The 22,497-nt window shown below is 43.4% G+C and overlaps 1 protein-coding gene and 1 long non-coding RNA gene across 2 annotated transcripts in view; one reads left to right on the top strand and one right to left on the bottom strand.

Moving 5' to 3' along the window:
- Positions 1-22,497, top strand: part of LOC139780702 (uncharacterized) — a 78,751-nt gene that overhangs the window by 12,137 nt on the left and 44,117 nt on the right. The gene's annotated exons all lie outside the window — the stretch shown is intronic.
- Positions 7,851-8,624, bottom strand: LOC139780718 (uncharacterized). Its single transcript, XM_071719443.1, has 2 exons — positions 8,524-8,624; positions 7,851-8,430 (listed from the first exon to the last, which is right to left on the bottom strand). The coding sequence occupies exons 1-2, from the start codon at positions 8,622-8,624 to the stop codon at positions 7,851-7,853; spliced, it is 681 nt and encodes a 226-aa protein (XP_071575544.1).

The following is a 22,497-nucleotide window of genomic DNA, read 5'->3' as shown; positions in this document are numbered from 1 at the left end:
TGTTTCTATCATGCACTTTAAAAAATACTTCGTGATTTGCTTTCCAACACCACTAAGGCAAGAATGCATGTAATCAGGAACGAATCCCTGTACAATATCAAAATAAGGTAAATTGATTAGAGGTGAAGTACACTTCACTCCATAAACATCGTCACATTCTTCGTTTGTAGCCCTTGTTATAAACTCAATCATATTTCTCTTGGTTCTTTCTTCTGGACAAGATTGTAAAATGGAGTACCTCATACTACCTTCGTACCACTCGCCTTTATGTAAACACCAATTACATCCATACTGTCCATTAAACAATTTAACTCCTTGCATAGGAGCCCGCGCAACCGAGTCAACGCAACAAATTAAAGTGTAGACTTTAATCAAACGCTTCTCATTATTAATAGTGCAATCAATACCTTCCGTTGATAATCTAACTATTGTATCAGTAAAAGGTTGTAAGAAGGCTGTCATTTCAGGTTTGTTCTTGCCAAACCACATACCACAAGTTATGATTCGTTTTAATCTCGATTTAACAGGAATTTCATTCAACTGTAAATATATAGGCCAGATAGAGTACTGGGAGCATTCAAATCGAGGTGCGCCATCAGTATTGAAAATAGTTGTGACGTAATTGTGCCTTTCATTAGTAGGTAAACTTTTTACAAAAGATCTGTAGCATTTGCCATCAAATATATCTCTAATTCTTCCATCATATTTTCTTTCTTTTACAATGTATTCATAATATTGTTGATTATCTTCCAGTAACAGTTTAATACTTTCTGTTGGATCGATGAGTAAAAAAATATTTGAAGATGATGGACCATCAAATTCAACTGTTCCTAAACATACTTCACAAGTCATAGAAGATTTTAAATCTCTTATTTTTCCAAGATATTTACTACAATTAGGGCATATTCCATGATACTCTAATGTACTTTTCGAATTTATAATATTGTCAAATATCCATCTTGTATCAGGCAACAATGTTCGTGAAAAAATGGTATTAATAAGTCTCAGTAAACTACATATTTCACTTAAAGATGACCTATGTCTTAAGCTATGGTCAAGAACCATCAAAAATATTTCGCTTCTTGATTTATCAAAACAAATATCAATACGAGCTAAAAAATCATCGTTACAAATAAAATCTTTTAGATTTTGTGAGCAGCAAATATCATTATCTTTATCATCGTAATCTCTTAAATCGTCATATATATTCACATCCCATTCCAGTTGTTGGCTTCTTCTACAATAAATCTGAAACATTTTTTATTTATTATTAAATACATTTTGAAATTGTTTTTGAATTTTATTGAAGCATGTTTAACAATTGACTTTGTCATAAAGAAAGCTTATTAATTAATTATTGTTGTAGTGTAATCAGAAAACATTTTTGTGTTTATAATATTCAATATTATTGAATAATTAATAATTTTTTAGAAAAGTACATTCCAATAAAATAGTAGTGATTTGAAATTTGTATATAGATAATCATTATGAATGAATGGAAAAGTTATTTAAATAATATTTAAAAAATTATTTAAGTTATTAAGTTAACCTGGTCATCATAGATATCAGTGGAATTAACATTTATTTGCTGAATTTCATGAATATTGTGAATTGAATCCTGTAGCACTTTACGTTAATCGTCAATAAATTTCTTTTCTTCATCAATGTTGTTGATGAATTGTTCAACTTCTTTCATTTCTTCGTAATTATTTAAAATTTCGTGCATTGTATCGACATCGTTATTAAAAGATGCATTACTATTTGTGCAATGAGCCCCTTCCATTTCAACATTTTGATGACTTTTTGTAGCATTATCGACGTCTTCAAAATTCTAAAAAAAAAGATTAATATTTATTTATTTTTATTTTCATAATAAACTTTATTTATAAATATTATTCGCTGTATTCGACAAATGTTATTTTGAAAAAAATTTAATTTAGTAGCTACTTTTATAACTTGTTACATGGTATATGAAAGTATCTCACTGAGAACTATAAAAGCGATCGGATGAAAATGGCATTATGAAATATAATTTATAGACAAATATAAGGTTCTGTGATTTTTATACAACTATTGTTTCTAGGTATTATTACAAAAGCCGTGCAGATCTTGTCGGGGCACGGTTGCTTCGGCAAATATCTGCACGGCATCCAGAGGGAGCGCACCACGCGCTGTTGGTATTGCCCAGAGGAGGCGGACACGGCGCAGCACACGCTGGAGATTTGTCCAGCGTGGGCAGAAGAGCGCCGTGTCCTCCGGGCCCAAATAGGAGAAGACCTCTCCCTCCCGGCGGTTGTGGCCAAAGTGGTCAGGCCGGGTGAGGAGGGGTCGAACAATTGGAGGGCGTTCGCCTCTTTCGCCAGCGCTGTGTTGCGAAAGAAAGAGGCGGACGAGCGGGTGAGGAGGGGGGAAGCCGCCCCTCCTCATTTCGACAGTAATTAGGGGAGCCATATTGGGTCCATTTGGTCTCCCCAAAACAACAGGGAGGTGACAACCGGGCGATTAGCCCGGGCGCCAGTGCCCCCACTCGTAGAGGGGCGGCGTGTCAACGGCAGTCAGAGGGAGATGGTGGCGCGAGAGGGGGGTTCCCAAAAACCTCCACGGAGGCGGGAATCTTCTCTCCCGCTGCCGTTTTGTGCCGAGCAGGTCGGCGGAGGAAGCGGGCCGGAGGGGGCTCGGGCGGACTCCCCAAGGGGTCTCTGCCACAAGCGCTCCATCCGTCCCGCGAAGGCGGGGGGCCGGGCTCTGGGTTGCGGGATTCCGACGAGTCTTCGCCCCGGGGCTTGGTGCCCGCCTACCCTCGATGAGGGCGAGGGAGGAGGAGGATCTCGGTCGGCGCCCGTGACTGGTTGCCCGTGTGCGTAAATTCCCTGATCGGACCTCCGGGTCCGTGACTGGTTGCCGCGGGCGCTCCCCTGATCGGGCGCCACGACCACATGGGATCCTTCTCCTCCCGCCCGGGGGGCGGGCGAGCGGTCGGGGACATACCGCTCGTCCGCTGCGGCTGCCCTAACCAGGCAGCGGCAACCCCGGAGGGAGGGGTGGCGGATGAGTGTAGCGACGCTCATCCGTCACAAGTTAGAGGTTCTCGCTACGGCGAGCGCGTGGGGGGCTCGCGGATGTGATCACTGCGTTTCCCAGGGCCCCCCCAACATAGCGCAGTCCTGGGTCGCTCGCAGGAGTTTTAGCCGGTAGGCTATGGGCTTTTAGCCCGTAGAATCCGGCACTCCCCCGCCCCTACCCCGGGGGTGGGGGGGTCTTCCTCCCGAAAAAGGGGGGTCACCGGGCCATCCCTCGGACGCGGCGGGGCGCTCCCCGATCGGCGCTCGTGACTGGTTGCCCGCAGGCGTAAAACCCCTGATCGGACTTCCGGGTCCGTGACTGGTTGCCGCGGGCGCTCCCTGATTGAGCGTCAGGACTGGTTGCCCCTGCCGCTCCGCGGTGGGCCTGGTGGTGGAAAATTTCTCCTGCGTAAAAAAAAAAGTACTATTACAAAAAAAACAGAAAAAGTCGATTAAAACCAATAAAAATTCAATTGATTCAGTCTTAATTTTGGTACCAATTTCCACATTTTAATCCAATCGATTTCATGTAAAAATCGATACAACTATATTACGGCTGATACAAAAAAATAATCCGTCCAGAAGTTAACAGGGCACATCACATTATTTCACCGCAATTGCGTTGTCTCTATAAAAGCTGCTAATTCGTCTATATATTCAATGAGGAAGATACCATCAGGAATTTTTATACGAAGAAGTTCGTCACAAGATATTACACTTTAATTGTTTGTGATATATATCTTTAATTGTTTGAGGCAAACGTAAATCTGTTACAAAGAAATGTTTTAGACACATTTTTCTTCATTTTTCCTACAGGATCGATTAATATTTTTTGATTTTGCAAAAAATAATAAATAAAAGTAATTATTTACACATTTTTTTAGAAACAAATTAAAAAAAGAAAAATCACTTATTTCTACCATATGCAAAAAATCCAATAATTAGTCCATTTTTCAGCTGTGTTGTACCTTAATAAGTTAATCGACTATTATGGGCCATTCCCAGCACGGATGTTTCAATTTTATGACGAAACCTTTAATCGTTAAAATAATGTAGGTTTACTTAACAATTATACTTACAAGACTATATGCTTGCATTACAGAATTATATTTTAATCTTTTCTTAATCCTTGGACTAACATCCTCTATATTGCATGAGCGCAAATAATTTTTATATCTTCTGGGACGTTTCTCAGCCATAATTCGTGCAGAATTTTTTACATACAATACAATATTAATATTGTTTATTAATAAATTTATAAACCATACAACAATATTCGAGAGGGATTGAACACATAGCACGCGAGTGTATAAACAATGAATTATTTAACATCTCTTATTCTCCTGTTAAATGTATGAAATTAAAACCGATAAATAAGAATAGTAATTTTTAGTTTTGAAATAATTTTTTTTCATTTGACGTATTAACTGAATTAATGAAAGTATAACGATATTTCTTCAGATATTAATAACTTATCAAAATATTTTCTGATACGTACATGAAATAGTAAAATTATGTACAATTGTTTCACAGATATTTATTATTTAATATATTAATAAAAAATTGAATAAACATACGGCTATTGATTACATTTGTAAATCATTATAAGTTGATTTCAAAGATAATAAAAATTATTTATTATATTCTTCATCAACACTCACCTATTAAATTCAAAAGAAAGTATAAGAGGTAAATAACAAAAAATTCCACGTGCCCGTAATGTGAACGTTAACCTATAAAAAGGAAATTGTGAAACATTTACGATATGTACATACTTTTTATAATAATATATAATAAAAATTATAAATTATATACCATGTGTCATACATACCATGTGTCAATGAATTTTGATATTTGTTTAACTGGTGAACAACAAGGATAACATGATACACGGAGGCACTCTTCTTCTTCTTCTTAATTTTTCTGGCACCTGATCTCTGCCGAGACACAATACAGCCAAATAGCGATATCTTATGCCCCCTTAGGAGCGAGGTTATTTCAAAGCGTAAAGTTGCATCAGCAACCTTAAAAAATTTTTCCTTTAAAGCCCCTTGCACAATAGGCGATAGCGATAGCGATAGCGACAGCGACAAGGTTGCCGACAAAGCTATACCTTTGTCGGCAACTTTGTCGCTGTCGCTATCGCTATCGCTATCGCCATTGTGCAAGGGGCTTAAGACGAAACACGCCCGAACACGTTTGCTACCAGTTCGCGAATTGACACGGAGGCACTCGAGTGACGTTTCCGAACGCAGCCTTACCGCTATTAGTGCGTAGATGTGCGTACACGTACACAGTACATAGCTTGTGTGCGACGTGCGTCACGAGACCATCTCCACTATTTCCCTCACCCATATTACCAAATGCTACCGAGACTGTGTTCCGAAATTCACTGTCAGTACCTAAAATCTATAATGTGCGTGACAAACTATAGATTTGCAGTACTGGCAGTGAATATCGAAACACAGCCCGAGAGGCGAGGACAGGTCCTATCCGACAGGATCTAACACGAGTAGGGTGATATAGAGAGAGCTAGGCCGGGTGCTCCGAGGGGGGAGCGGGGCGGGGGGGGGGGCCGGGGGGGCGAGGGGGTCCTAGGGAACGGGGGAGTGATCAGGGTTTCGGCGTGCGCTCCGAGGGGGAGCGGGGCGGGGGGGGTGGAACTCGAGGGCGAGGAGTCCTAGGAAAGGGGGGGGATAGGGTTTCGGCCAGCGCGTCGGGACATGTTCTATAAACAAATGTCATCTCGCGTCGATGTTCGGCCGATAGTATTTATAAACAGATATCATTTCACACTTCAGATGCGAACGAGCGCCTATGACAGGCGGCTATAATTTATGACCTGCGACTAGCCTGATGCCGATGTCCTTTTCTCTCGAAAAGGGCTAAAAGTAATAAAATCAAGCCCGTCTTCTCGTTCGCGTTCTCTCTCTCGCGCGCAGTCTCTCTCGCTCCCATCACCCGTTATCTCTCCTTCGCGCGCGTCTTCTCGTTCGCGTTATCCCTTCCTCGCGCGCGTCTTTTCGTTCGCCTTCTCTTTCTTTTATCCACGTATTCTCTCTCGCTCTCATCTTTTTCTCATGAAGTTATAATTAAATGTATAATACTTTATAGCAATACTTAATTTTTTATATTTTAATAATTTTAATAAATTATTTTAATATCTTAAATTAAGGAGAAGGTAAGTAAAAGAATGAACATAAAATGCCAAAAAAGAAAGTTGGCCTGGGAGTCTCTCGGAGACCCCCGCTGTGCACGTCTAGGGTTAACCGTCGCGATGTCCTCTTTACGCATGTTTTTAGGACAATTTATCGGTTTTTTGGTGAACATGTGGGTCACAGGTTCACTGGGTCACGTTTTGCAGCACCAATCGGTTGACATCGCGCGCTATTTCTTTCTTTCCTTCTTTTCTTTCTCTTCTTCTCGAAAAGGACCGTCTTCTCGTTCGCGTTCTCTCTCTCCCTCGCGCGCGGTTCCTCTCGCTCCCGGCCCCCGTTCGCGTTATCTCTCTCCCTCGCGCGCGGTTTCTCGCTCCCGGCCCCCGTTCGCGTTCTCGCTCACGATCGCGTATCTTTTCTTCGCCAACGATATTTAATCGTTTAGATCTTCGCGATATTTAATTTTTAATATTACATTTAAGTAAACTATATACGAAGACAGCTTAATTCTAATGACAGGGAATGGGATGAACGGTAAATGAAAAGGAAAAATCGTTTAAACTTTTTACCATATTATATACTTAATATTTATTTATCATGTGGCATGTATATAATGTTTTCTTAAAAGCGCAACCTTAAATGAGGAAGTAATAGAATAATAGGAGTTCAAGGCAACTTCTTTACCTGAAACACACAAATGTAACAAGATGATTAATATAAAGATTCAATATTTTTTTATTGAAAAAGCGAGTAACTTACCATTTTTCTTCTTCTTCTATGTCAAACTCATTTTCTATATTGTATAATCTACGAAACCCATAGATGTCTTCGTTGCCGCAAGTTTGCCATAATGCGTCCCGTAGTTCTCTTTCAGCCTGCTTTTCCGACCGCATCCACTGCATATGTTCGATATTTATAAACCCTGGTATGATGTATTCCATACGCGGCTGTAAATTTAACATAAAAAATATTATTTTTTAAAACACGCGCACGCACGCACAAAGGAAAAAAATAATACTTACATAATTTCGGGGGATGCGGATGTGCACCCACCAGTCATCCATTTGCACCTCGATCCTGACCAATCGCTGCACCCTTCGCGGCTGCATCCACTAAACAAAAAGATAAACATATTTAAAAAAAACTCTATATTATATGTCACTATACCTTGTCACACTTCCGTACATACCATGATGTCCCTTGGAAACATCACTTCAATGTAATTCATGTTGGAGGGAAGGCTTTCGTGGAGACGTCACAAAAAAACTTGTTTAAAAAAATCACTAACTTTTGCGAAAACGGTTTGCGAAAACGGCGAAATTTTCTTGAAACACGTCCGAACTGTTCGCGGACTCGGCGAGACTGAATTTAACGACGGTTGCAGAACGAAGCGGGGTAAAATTTCACCAGAGAAAAAAATATGGTAACAGTTTAAAAACGGACTGTCCCTTCCAACGAAAAGAAATTAAGATGAAATATGTCTCGCACTACAATGGCGGGCAAGAATACATAGGCGCGTTCTCTGTCGTTCGCGTCCTTTCTCGCTCTCATTCCACTTCGCGTTTCTTTCCTTTATAATAAATAATTGGGAGAAATGAAAGATAATCTTTTTTATCATATAAACATTAATTTATTTATTATGTATCGCATCGTATACAATATTGTCTAAAGCATAAGCTAATAATTCGCAATCAATAATCGAATTTTTATCAAAAACGTCGCGCAAGATTCTAGCTGCATCACATTTATCAGTTATACAATTTCTTCGTAAAATGGTTACAAATTGATTAAATTTCACATTTACCTCATTTGTATTTTGATACAGCTTGAAATATTCATGTTCGACGCAGTGCTCGAGTTCGAATAAGAAAAGTACGGTCGATGATTTCATATGCATGGAATTATTATGTAACGTAAGTTTAACAACATTCGCATCACGTATTTTTACGAGTTCTATAACTAGATCTTGAATCGACATTGATGAAGGTGCGGCTGGCTGCAGGAGTCGTTCGATATCCGCACGTCTTTCAATTAGCGCTGTCCACGTCGTATGAGCCAACACCATCTGATTTCCTCGGTTATCACCGAGAAGTAGTTCCACAAAGGACACAGGACCCACGCTGATTCCAATATCCAAATATTTATAAGCTGTTGATGTCAATGCGTATCGTCTGCCTAGTATACGAACCGCGCGACGCTCCAACGAGATGCTGTAGAAAAAAATAATATGATTACTTTCAAAATAATACAATTCGCAAAAAGATATAAAAAATATAAAGCTCTATAAATTAAACAAAACTTACTTGTTTTCACACGTTGGAGTTTCAACATCGGGAATCGGTACGTAATAATTCATACGTCTACTGCCACTGTTACCGCCGTTGCTTCCCTCAACGGAATACATTCTTTCTCTCGGTTATGAGAAGCGGACCGTTCGCACAAGCAGCCGATACGAGACTAATCGTATAAAATTAATCGAGTATACGCGGCAACTTCCAAAACTATGATGAAGAAGGGGGAAATTAATGTTTCTGTCACGCGCAATCAGAGCTCTGAAATTTAGGAGAGGGGACTAAGGTAGGATTTTTTTCTGTATTAAGACGTATATTCCTCCTCCCCTCTCCGCATGACATCAACCGCGAAACATGTTCAGACATGTTCGTCTAAACCTGATACCCCCCTCGAAGCTCTCGAGTTAGAATTCGTCACGTATACCTACTTATTGTTAATTTTTACACTATCGACTAAAGGGGAAAGGAAATTAAACATTGTAAAATTTATATTTTTTTATTTAAAAAAAATTACATCTCTCTCTGGCGCCGCGACCACCAGTTAAATATTTTCAATACATTTTGCAATGCGCAATTCTTAACATGTTTTTTCCACATCGCACAGTATTGGTAACATCTAGATTATTTAAAGATTCGACATCTTCGTAATCCGCATCCAAAGTCTCGATGATTAAGTTTTTTCTCGCGTAATTCTCGAGCAGATCCACCAGCCATTCTCGTTTCTGGCATCCCTTGACGTACACGAGAGTCGGCATCTCGTCGTCGTTGTCCTCTTGCTCACCGAGCACGGCCGATGTAATTAAACGTTTCACCATGCTGTACGGCACATTTCCGTCTTCCCATCGTAATCCATGGTGATTGCGAATCAACCAAGAAGCACATGACTTGTCGAATTTTGTAAGGAGACTCCACGGCATGGGGCATGTAAAGATGTGATGCGCCAGAACGGCCCCGTTTCTCAGCACCGCTACCTCCTTTACGACAAATTTCATCCCGACGATGAATCCTTGCAGATCGACGAACGTTGGCGCGATCATGATGCAACGAAGGAACGATCCGTACTGTATCACATCGCGATACATCTGTCTCTTTTATATCGAAATTTTTACCGACATTACAATTTACGTGAGTTTGCGCACTACGTTTGACAACGGACAGTATTCGATTACGCGGTCATGCAAGATGAGACAATAGCCGGTAGTATTTGCAGGCACGTTCTCTTTACAGTCAAATTCTATTCGCACATCCACGGTGGCGCTCTTGACGGACTCGTTTTGTCGGGAGCAATCGATGATGACGAAAGGTCCAAGCGTCAGGAATGTAGTCAAATTGAGAAACGTATCGTAGCGATCGTATCCGTAATAAGCTTTACGAAAACGCGCATACATATCATAAAGAAGGGCGTATCGATTTTTTTCAAAATCTAGATTTAAGTCATCGTATGGATAAGATTCAGAGTTTAGATAAAGCTTGATATTGGTCAAGTTACAGTGATTGAAATAGCCAATATTTTGAGCCATGATATTTTTGCTACCGGTCTGCAGCGCAAAGATAACGTATCGCGGTTTCTCTAACTGAGTCGCAGTCTTGACGGCCACGAATGCTTGGTCGTGCTCTGCAGCAGGGGGTACTCGTACAGATCCCACGAACGAAAACTGACACTAAGATATCGTCCGCTTCCCAAGGCCCGTAACATGGACAGTTTATTGACCTCGTTTAACGTAACGTGAGGCATTCGCCATTGTACTTTGAACAATTCGATTTCCGGCTCAGTCGCCGGATTTCCTATAATGCAATTGTTGTCGTTACGCGCTCGTATCAAAATTAATTCGTGACGAGCGTTAATAATCACGCGTTTGTAATCCTCGCAAAAGCCTAACAATGTGTAGAGCGGAACACAAAAATTGAAATATCCTTCCGAGCGGGTAGATAAAATGTCCTATCCAGCATTCCGCAACATCTCCGCCTTGTCGTACGTTATCGATACATAGTTCTTGAGAGTACTGGTTATTCTAACGTTTCTGCTGCGATCAATCTCCACGCCGTTGAGCTCGTATCGAATTTCATCGAACATGAACGCCATGCAATTAGTTACGTTGTCACAGACTCGTTATTCCTTTTATTTACCACCAATCTTCCTTCGACGTAGAGAAAGCTTTCGCACGGCAACGTGTATAAATCTTGTTGTTGTATGGGTATTCTTATCTCGTCGTTGTGTCCAAACGTCGTATTGGCGTACGGATTGTACGTGTGTGTTTCAATCTTGACGACACTGTCGTCAAAGATCGGTTCACCTCCAATGTTAAGGATATCGGCCATGCTTCCTCAGATATTTCGCACCGCGAATCCCAAAGATCGTAGAAATTCAACGTTCGATGCGGTGAGCTTCTTTCTCGTCTCTTTTTTAGCTCCACCGAATGTTGATCGGGTGATATCGTCGACCGCTGCCGTAAAGATATTCTTATCTCTCGCGTGCTCCGAGTTCAGTACGAGCATCTCATATGTCGTCCGCACTAGCGCGCGTTATCGCTGTCGCAGTCGTACGTGCAATCTGACGGTGATCTCTTCTCCTCGAAAATCAATCAATCGATCGTCCTGATCCACAACGCGAATCGTTAGGTCCGTAATGCTCCGTACGGTGATCGGCAGGTAAATGATCTGTGCCGGCGTTTCCGATATCTTATATCCTGGTGGCACGCTCGGTGAAAACTTGTGTATCGTGTGCACGTACTTGTCGTTGCTGTACGCGCCCGCGGTCACGTTACACTCTACGCGAATGATGTTTACGCTAATGATATTTATCGGTACGTCCGATTCGTACCATTGTCGCGGCTCCAGCACGCGATTCGTTGAAAATTCCAGCAGCGATCCAATGTTGTTCGGTTTGTTAAAGTTTACTCTGAAAGCGCACTTGATCTCGCTCTTCATCGTATTGTTGTTGGCACAAATAATCAACGGATAGTCTTCATCTTCGCCGACGTGTTTCTTTCTCGCGACATTATTGGATTGATCCCGTAAAATGACGCGTCTTAGATACGTGTTTATATCACGCAATTCGTACGATCCTTCGGGAATGGTGATTTCCTTGTCGTCAAAGTAGAATTTATTGTTCGAAGAATTCACGTTCGGTATCGTGTAATAGGTTTCAAAATTTGTCAGGCCGAGCTCGTAATCGCCATCGCTCAAGTCCACGGCGGGAACTCTTCGCGTACGCCACCCAGCGAGTACCCGGTCTCTCGGCGTTATCCAAATTCACGATACCACTCTCGTTTCGACGCACTCACTCTGTTGGTAAGGCAGTACGCATGAAAATACCTCTAAAATATGGAATGCGCATACGCTTTGCCAGTTTTTGTAGTTGTACGTTGGTTGTTACGCCCTTGGGAATTTTTAGTATCTCCGCGACTTTTTTTTCTTCTTCGATGCCACTCCTTGCCCGCGTTTGTACGGAGCGAGATAAAGTCCATGACCTTTCATGGCGCGATTTTGACGTTTCAATTCTTCCAGCTGACGCTGCGCGGCTTTGTTATCGTTCACGGCCTTTACGACTCCCGCCGCTCCGCCGACCAACGAGCCGAGAACTCCCAACAACGGTAGAATCGGTATTACGCCGCCTCGTTTCGCCACCGAAAGTATTCGCCTGTTCGATAGTCTCTTCTTCTTCTTCGTCTTCTTTGTTTTCAAACCCATACCGAATTTCGTCTTAGCCTTCATAGCCGCCCAGACGGCTGTAGCGGCAGCTCTCTCTCCGAAAGACGAATCTTTCGCGGTAATGCGTTTTCGCGTTTCCGCAGCGAGTATCTCGTCCGCCGCGTGTCTCTCGGCGAGATCATTGCTACACGAATAAGCTATGTCGTGCTCGCGACACGCCGCGTCTAATGGATTAATACCTTGATCGCCTCTCTCCAATCGTTCTTCTAAATGAGTGCCCGGGCCACAAAATTGATAGCCGGGAATATGCAATTCGATCGGAAGTGCGTTTATCGCGCGATTTAACAGGCCTCTACCAATTTTTTTCGTTGACATTCGCCGCAATCCTTTATCAATGGCGCGGGACCGTCGACGTGCGTTCGCTGCCACGGTTGATTGTAATGTTCGTAACAGCGATAGGTCTGAACCTCCAAATCCGCCTTTATATGTTCCGGAAGCTTGTCCCACACGCAGTGGATGTGATTGCCGCACATTTGCAACAGAACGGCTTTCGGCACAAATTGCAGCTGTTCGGCGCTCAAGTCGCAAATATCGGAAGGTCTCGACAGTAGGACGAACATCTTTGCTACTGAGCGATTCGCGGTTCCGCTCGCCTATAAATAGGCGTTCAAGTCAGCCAGAGAGTCGGCAGTGTGGAAAAAATGAGATTCGTGCGACAACCGTTGGCGATTCGCGTGACCAATTGCGACGACAGATTACGGTCGATGGGGGGCAATGCGGAGAAACGCAAGCACGGTACGATGTTACCGACTACTATACGCGCGATTATTTGCGGCCCCTCGAATTGCGGTAAAACCAACGTTTTGATAAGCTTGTTGGAAAGTCCGCACGGCGTACGTTTCGAAAACGTGTACGTATACTCGAAATTGTTGCAACAGCCGAAATATCGATATTTGGAGAATTTGTTGACATCGATCGACGAAATCGGCTACTTTACGTTCTCCAATAACAGTGACGTCATTCCACCAAGCCACGCGCGTCCAAACTCGATCTTCGTCTTCGATGACGTGGCGTGCGATAAGCAAGACGCGGTGAGAGAGTATTTCTCAATGGGCAGGCACTCGAGCGTTGACTCCTTCTATCTCTGTCAAACGTACGCGAGAATACCTAAACATCTGATACGCGACAACGCGAACCTGCTGATCCTGTTCAAACAAGATGGTACCAATTTGAAACACGTGTACAACGATCACGTAAACACCGACATGCCGTACGACGAATTTTGCTCGTTGTGCCACGATTGTTGGCAACAAAAGTACAGATTCGTAGTGATAGACAAGGACAGCGCGCTTTCGAACGGCCAATACAGAAAAGGATTTAACGTATTCGTGATATCGCAAAAGCGATCAGTCGTTGCCGATATCTCGTCGGAGGTGAAACGTTAGCGTTATAGAGACATCGACACTCTGCTTTGTTTTCCCCGCGATGGCCGCGATCAACGGGAGCGAGAATATTCGCGAACGCGAGAAGATCGTGAAAGAGATTGCGAAAACGAGTGATTCGATTCGCAAGAAACTTCGCGCTTTGAAGACCGGTAAGATCGAGAAGGACATTGAGTTGGACACGCACTTTAAGCCCCTCATCGGACCGCTGCAAAAGATCGTCGACAACTCGATCGCGGTGAAGAAGGAGGAGCCGGAAAGCGTCGCTGACGCGGGGATGGAAACGTTACCCGTTCAACAGCGCGAAGAGGAGGAGGAGGAGGAGGAGGATGCGATGTCGAGAAAGAGGAGACGAGATAGCTCCTGGTCGGATCGCTTCGGATCGACGCCGCTTAAATTTATTAAATCGAAGCGATTGAAAGTTGCTCCACTGGATGTACCTGCACTGATAACCTCTACACCGTCCGCGGCGACGCGAACCGTACAACGTACAAGTCTCGAATCACTCGCGAGCGATGATGATGATGATGATGATGATGATGTTTTTGAAAGCATGAACACAAGTAATCTCCAGACGTCCGTTCGAAAGCAGTTGCAGACAGCGGAGGGTCGAGAAATATTTGAAGAATCAAAGCGAGATCACTTGGGTTCGTTGGGCCAAAAGTACATCGGAGCTGCTTTGAGCGACAATCAAAAGGTTATAGACTACGTGTACGGCGTTTATTTGGACAACGATGGAATGATGCTCGGCAACAAACGTTTTGACGTGGACAAGGCGGATAACATAATTATCGGCGGCGTACGATATATCGGCACACCTGGTCTTTACGAGTTGATCTTCAAGAGTCATCCCAATGACGACATCTACACGGAGGACGATAAGCAAACGTACAAGAGCATCCTGTTGGAGACAAGTGCTCATAAACGCAATCACAATGCGCATGCTCCATTACTGGGCAATAGCGGATACAAGTATAAATATGTAATTGCACCGTTGATATCTATCGAATCCAGAAAGAAAAAATCTGGAAAGGGATTATCCATGCCTCGCGCAATGACGCTAACCGACAATAAGATCGACTACGTGCACTGGGACGACCCCAACGAGCTGGTGGATCGTCTCCGATTGCTCGACGCTTCGCGCCACGCTGGCAACAATGCTCACGACAACGAGATCATGTCGATCATCGAGGAACTTCACGAAGCCGGGCTTATTATAAATTAAACAATGCGTCGGCGAACCATTCAATCAGCATTGAAATGCCGATCAACAAGTTTGGCATATCGCTCGGAAGAGACGGGGCGGAACCGTACCATCGATGGAGCGGATTAATAAGAAATTTCGTGCGCGATAACGCTCTGTGTCGCACCGTTACGGACTTTGACGCAAGGTCGCGGAAGATTCGTCGCGTGGCGCAACCAGAGGCTGACGGTGACGCGGTTAATAAACTATACGTTGATCAATTCTTTAAAATGTTGAGCAATCAACGAAAAGAATCAGACGAGAAGCTGATTGCGTTCGAGAAGGATCTGCAAGCGTTACGGACTACGATAAACGAGTTTCGCCATTCGACTATCGTTGAATCAGACGCGACAACGAACAACAATGGACAAACGGTTCAGCAGAAACGACTATCGAAAGGCGGCGAGTGAAGAGAGGCAACGGTTAATTGACGACGGCGACAAACAGCAACGAACGATTCGAGAACGGTTGTCGGATGGCTGTTGAACGGCTCAAGAACGATTGTCGAACGGTTGTCGAACGGTTCAATCGCACGCTCAAGAACGACATGTGGAAGATGTTTACGCTCAATGGAAGTTACAAATGGGTCGACGCCTTGCCGCGACTCGTATCGGATTACAACGCGCGCAAGCATCGAACCATCAGCATGCGACCCGTCGCATGTTACCCCCGCGATCGCCGAAAAACTCTTGGCTACCGTATACAGCGCGATAAAAATCGCAGGCCTGGCAAAGTTCAAAGCGGGCGATTTTCGAAAAGGGTTAAACGCCGAATTGGACCACCGAGGTGTTTAAGATCGTTAAAGTGCAGCGTACCAATCCCGTAACCTATCTACTCGAGGACTATCGTGGAAAATCCATCGCTGGAGGGTTCTACGAACACGAGTTGCATCGCGCGACTTATCCGGACGTGTATCTCGTGGAGAAAGTACTGCGCAGGAGGGGCGACGAGGTTTACGTTGTGACAGGAGAATATAATCCTTCCCCTCGACATCGACACTCGACGTAATAACCGATCCGATAGGGCTGCCGATTGTCGTATTGCCCGCGCTGTGCGAGCGCCGAGACCCGAAAACCGCCGAGACAAAGGGCCAATAGCGTAGCCGCACGCGACGAAATATATCGACCGATAACGACTAGGATCGAAGGTGTGGTCGCGTGGTAGCAGGACGACCGAGAGATCGACGAAGGGAGACTCTCTCGTCGGTCTTCGGCGTGAACAGTCCGAATCATACATTGTCATATTAGAGCGTTAGAGAACTTGCTCGTCGGTCTTCGGCATGTAGGGTCCGAGTGATTTTGTCTGCCAGTTGAGAATACTGTAGAGCGTTGTGTTGTACGAGTGTTCCGAACAATTGTCAACGTGATATAGAGATTGTGAGCGGGCCGTACCCTGTATACGGTAGCAGTAACATAACCTGTATGTAAGTTTAATTAAATTAATACGCTTGTATAGCTTGTCTATCTCTCTTCTCTTGACTTTCGCAATATTCCTTGGGTCCTTGGGTCGCAATATTCGACGGAACTCCCCTTGAGTGTCTCATAATTAGTCGTGAATCAATAAACGTGAGTTTGTTAGTTCTCACAAAACTAACTGGCGCCCAATTGTCATAAAATATTAGTCAATTCTTAGAGCCCTGGCAGCCTTTGACCCAGGCCGCGCCAGGTGTCGGCGTTACACGCAAAATTAACTACTAATCTTCGTCAAAGATTTTAACGCCGGTCTCAACGTTAAATGGCTAGGATTCGATGGATCGCACAACTCATGGATACATAAAGAAAATATTATTTAATTCGTGCAAACTTTTTTTATTTCTTTTAACATAAAAAATATGCAATATGTAATACATATGTAAAGTGTTTGAGATATGAAATACACATAAAGTATGTGAAATACACACATGTGCAATATATTTATTAATATTCTTTCCAATACTGTAATATAATACAATACGTTACGTTATACTACATACATTCATACATTCATACATTCATACGTTATACGACATACATACGTACGACATACATACGTTACATACATATACTACTACATACGTTATACTATTACATACGTTATACTATTACATACGTTATACTATTACATACGTTATACTATTACATACGTTATACTATTACATACGTTATACTATTACATACGTTATACTATTACATACGTTATACTATTACATTTTATACATACGTTACAAAGGTATTCGATAATGTCCCCACGGTAACGTATCGGTCGAATCGGGTATAATGTATCGCTTGTCGTCGTACGGACTCAGAGCGATTTTTGTTTCGGACACGGTGTACACCTCGTGTAGTTCGGACCTTATGCAAGCCTGCTGTCGCGTCATTTCAATTTCGTCGCGCAGACACCGCGTGTAATCGTCGAACGTTATCGACCTGGCTACGACGTTGCTCTTAACACCTTTAGCCTTTTTCGTATCTTTCTTACCGTCCACTCGCAAGGCGTACATCTTTGGTCTAAGCCCGACAAATTCGGTCATGATCGCGCCGTTATTCTCGTCCTTCATCAAGCCCGGCACCTTCATGTTCTCGAGCGTTATACGCGTTATACGCGTTGTCGATCGCGTAATCGCTCGTGTCGAATTTAGTGATATCGCGTTTCATGTTCTTGTACACATCTTCGCACTCTACGTGATATATCAGACTGTACGTATCGGTGTACATAATTCTACACATGTCGCTATACAGGGGAGACATGTACTCGTAATGAAATTCGTACAAACATGTCTTGGATATATCGAGGATGCATATGCCGACGTAAATAGGTTTGTCAAATTTAACCTCGATTTTCGCAGTTCGACGGCTATCAGATTTTCCGAAAAAATGCTCCTGCTGTGAAAATTTGGTTTCGAGATCATTGCCTCCGCGCCGTATCTACCGTTCCACTTTGTTAATAATTTTACATCAACGTGATTTTGAACGTTCTCCATAGTTTTACCGAATACCGCGTTGTTTATCAATTTATACAAATTTTTCTCGAAATCGTTTTTGGCCAGTGTTCTAAATTTTGTATTGAGTTCGATGCGGAGCCATTGAGATTGAGCAAATTGTAATACGCGATGAATTTTTGTGACGCGAAGGCCGTGGCGCGTGCATTGCTGTAGGTTGCGGTAGTGTATGACATAACGCTTCTTATCGTACAGCGTGGCGAAAAGTTTTTCCTGTCGTTTGTCGGGCGGTTTATCGCCCGTCGGACAGAACGATAGGTCGGCGTGCGCGTCGTGTTTATTCTCCGGATACTCTGGATCGACTTCGAGAATGTAACCCGTGGGCGAATTAAAGCGATCGTGCTAAACTCGAAATTCGAGACGTCTTCGACCCATTGAAAATCTGCATAGGGCAATGGTTGACACATCGCCCAGCCGTACAAGTTGTTTACATCGAAATACATCAGGTACGACGATGGTTTCAATGGATCGTAAGATTGCATGTACCTGTTATTAGCCTGCGCGTATCTGCGGGAACATTGACTCAAACCGCGGCGTATACCGCGTTCGATAAACATGACCATGTCAATGTCGGTGAGCAGTTCGAAATTGATACGCGCATGCTTCAACATAGCGTCCCACGTAAAACCCGGAAGAGTGTAATAATACGCCGGATCGAGTCCGTAACTCGCGACGCAGTTATCGCGGAAATTTTCAAATATGTCGGCCAATAACAAGACATCGGTTTTGAGATATAAATCGCTGTATTCGCCCAAGGTTTGAACGGAGAACCGCTGCCAGACGTTCACGGCGTGCGCGTAATCGCTCTCAGATACGATGTCACCGGTCAAGGAACTGTAAAACGAGTCGCGCGGTGGTAAACACGAGTCTTTCAACTTTTCGACGCAGTCAATGTACTCATACGGAAATACACCTTTTTGTGTCAACAAATCAAAATTTTCTGTGGATAATTCACAAAATTCGCGTTGTACTATTCGCAGTTTATCCTTATCGAGGATGGATGCCAATTTTGCGAGACTGGTACTCAGAAATTTGTACGAGTCGATGAATCTTAATTTTATATCGCTTCGCGAATCTGATCTTTCGGCGGTATCTTTTACGTGTTTAGTGAATGAGATGTACTATTCCTTCGTGATTAGAAGTAAGTCTACACGTCCTTCGTACGCTGTAGCTACTTCCGTAATAATGAAATGCGCGTCGTAGCCCGATAAATTATGAAATACTACTGGAATGCAATGCGAATCTTTATAATTTAAATTACAGTTGGAATGCGCGGGACCTCTATGATTGCCGGTTAAATGACAATGATCGCGTACTCGCACGTCGTCTGGCTCGAACGGTTTTTCGCACACGTGACAGTGCGTCGCGCTCCGAAATATCTCCCACTCGTCTCGCGTAAAATCTGTCATGGGTACATTAGCGGACAAGATAGTCTTTACGTCGTGTGCTAAACGTCTTAGTTCCTCGGCGAACCACGCGACGCAATCCTTATCGCGACGAAATCGATACGCGGATAACGAGTCGTCGTACGAGCACCGCACGTAGTATCCTATGCTAAATACCTGATGATGTTGAGACCTGAACGTGGACGTTGTCGGATCCGCATCCGTTTTCTCGAGGGTACATTCCAGGTCGGTGTATACGACATATGGAAGTCGCTCTTTCCTGCTGTGATTCTTAAAACTCAGCCACTTGTCGTCCTCGCTCGGTAGTCGGATGGCACACTTGTTCATCTCTCGGCAGTCTACACCGTGGGCTTCCAAATTCTCGCTGGACCTGAAGTAGTGAAGACATCTGCAAAAAGAAAAACACAATTTTTGTAAATTATTATATTTAAAAAAATAAAATATTTTATTAAAAGGAGTATAGGTACTCACCGATCGCAAAAATATTTCCGACCATTGTGCCTGCTCAATTGCGAGCTCACGAGGCGGGATAGATTTTTTATCCACGCGAAATGTCCCACGTTGTCGTCTCGCGGGTCCTGCACGTACAGCAGATTTACGTGCTTTTCTCTCTTCCGGTCGGTAAGCCGTATCGGGAGAACGGTTGGCGTCTTCTCTCCCTCGATGGTATATACGTTGATCGACACGTCGTTGTGTCGTTCGAACTGTTTAATTTGACTCAAAGACATTGGAAACTCAATGTCTTGTAAATCTAATACTGTTGTGTAATGAGGGTACGAGGATTCCCGATATGTGTGTTCCTCAGCTGGATGCAAAGCAGCCGTCACTGACCACGCGAAGCACGCATTGTCCGTAGATTGCACGTTGATCATCGCTCTTTTCGATTTAATTTCTTGCGGTAAATCGATGTAACATCCCGCGCGCAAAGGATTGTACTTGTTCACGTTCACTGTCAAATTGAGTATACGCGAAAACGCCCACCCGCTGTCGCGTTCCTGAAACTCTTCGAGGGACGATAAAGTAGGCTCGATAACGTATAGCTTGTAACACTCGCGCACATCGGACCGATCGGACGAACGAAAGAGTTCACAGTTTCTCGTGTTGATACTTTTGTTCGCACGTTTGTCACAAACTCACCGTTTATCTTTACACTTACGTGTCTTTGCATGACGTTTTGCACATGATCGAGCACGATGACTTCAGCATCTTTGAGAAATTTTTGCGGTTTGATGTGATTGATATTTATCACCGCACCGTTCAATACACGGCTTTCGAACGCGGTATCGATCTCTCGCCAGACGAGTCTTTCCGCGTTATCGTCACTACTAGTGCCCGCCGCGTACTCACCACCAATATGTACGAACCGTCTCTGTAATAGAGTCTTCGCACCTTCGAGTCGCGCGATTCTTGCCACTAAAGATTGTCTGTGTCTCGGATTGTCTGTTTCGCGGATTGAGAGCCGCGGACGCTTGGCACGACAGTCTTCTTCGAGCTGCTCGATAAACTCCTCGCATTGCTGTGCCCATGCAAGATATTCGCCTAAGATAGCGATTTGGTTGGATCCTTCCAACAGGTCGCGTTCCGTTTCATCGAGATGTTCCATGTTTTTTTAATACTGTCTTTTTCACACTATTTTTTTATATCACGTCACATTCTTCGATGGAGCACTTGCACGTGACTCGATCACACGCTGAACAATATCGTTTGTAACATTGAATGTCATAGTGCGCATGCATAAAATGATAAGGACTGAAGTAGGGGGCATTAAAGTGATTAATTTTCCAATTATTAATATCATCATGGTCGCGTTCATCAGTTCTTTCAAGCATCAATAGATGATTAGGATCATTGATGCCATCAGGGTACATATACATACGTACCGAATTGTTCATCACCAATAATTCAACGTACTTCCCAATACCTGTATGAATCTGAATGTATGTTGCTTCGCAACCATCCTCGATCTTCCGAATAATTGCAATCGCCCAATAGTGGTACTCCCAACAGTGCGGTTTAACGTAATATCGACTAAAACTGGCCAAGCGAGTTTCCTCGACAACGCACTCGTCCCGCAGCCGTCGATACACTTTTCGTCTCACGTTAGAATTCCAGTCATAAGGATACTCGGTTTCGATGACGATTCTTTGTCTAACGATGCGTTCAGTGGTTCCGCGTATACCGAGTTCGCGATCGCAAAGAAACTGCACCGGTGATATTCGTTGCACATCCCTCAATCTTTCGTCTGGCACATCTTCATCATTCTTCAAAGCATCGGTGATATCGTTTATTAAATAGTGATCATAGTACATATGGTCCCTAGAGCCTAAAGAGTTTATAGAGTACTCGTTAAAATCATTTGTCCATTCCATGTTGCGCACATTATATAATGTCCCACTCGCGATAATGTTTTTTTATCACTTCATGCAAATCGGGTACATGTTGCATGGCAATATTTGGTACAATGGAGTGCGACAATCTCCGCAAAATCGACCATTTATTACGTTGTACGGCTCGCTAACATGCCTTCGAAACACAAATATATGCTCACCAGTGTCTGGTACAGCGATCATACACGAAGTACACAGTTTATCCGAACCGTATATATAATAAAAATAAATCGCGCAACACTTCGTACGTCCATGCAACGCTAAAAATTCGGGACGCGACACTATTTTTTTCATAACTTCTTTACGCTTATCGTCTTCATCGCTGTTATAAGCGCTGTCCGGTGACAATGGACGATCTTCGTCGGATGAATCTACACCCATTATTACCTCGAAATTATTGTCCATCTCGCGTGCAAATCGGGCATATATTACATGGAAATCTCATATACAATGCTTTATGACACTTTGAGCAGGCGCTGACATGCATCGTACGGCGTAAATCAACGAGGTGTTTTCGGACAGCGTACATGTGCCCGATATCAAGGTCCGATACAGCTCTCATGCACGAAGGACATAGTGCAAGTGCACCACCCGTTGAATAATAAAAGTATATTACGCACTGTTTCGTATGTAAATTTAGTTTAATGATTTCCGAACGCGGCACTATTTTATCGATGACTTCTTTATGATTGTCGTCTTCATCACTGAAATAATCACTGTCGTCCGTTAACGCGCGATTCTCGTCTATATCCATATCGAAATTATTGTCATCTCCTTTATCGTAAGAAATATTCCTCTGTATTGAATACTCGGCACAAAAAAGATGCAAAATAACCGCTATACTTTTTTCCAATCGATATACCGACGCGTAGACTTTCAA

This window comes from Temnothorax nylanderi, unplaced genomic scaffold (genome assembly GCF_030848795.1).
Source record: "Temnothorax nylanderi isolate EJ_2023f unplaced genomic scaffold, tnyl_v1.0 TNYL_tig0293_pilon, whole genome shotgun sequence".
Taxonomy (NCBI): Eukaryota; Metazoa; Arthropoda; class Insecta; order Hymenoptera; family Formicidae; genus Temnothorax; species Temnothorax nylanderi.
This window is presented reverse-complemented; position numbering and strand designations above follow the sequence as displayed.

Coding starts and splice junctions, on each gene's coding strand:
- LOC139780718 (XM_071719443.1), bottom strand. CDS start 8,624: ATGTATTCCGTTGAGGGAAGCAACGGCGGTAACAGTGGCAGTAGACGT. Junction 8,431..8,523: donor ACTCCAACGTGTGAAAACAA/GTAAGTTTTGTT, acceptor TTTTTTCTACAG/CATCTCGTTGGAGCGTCGCG.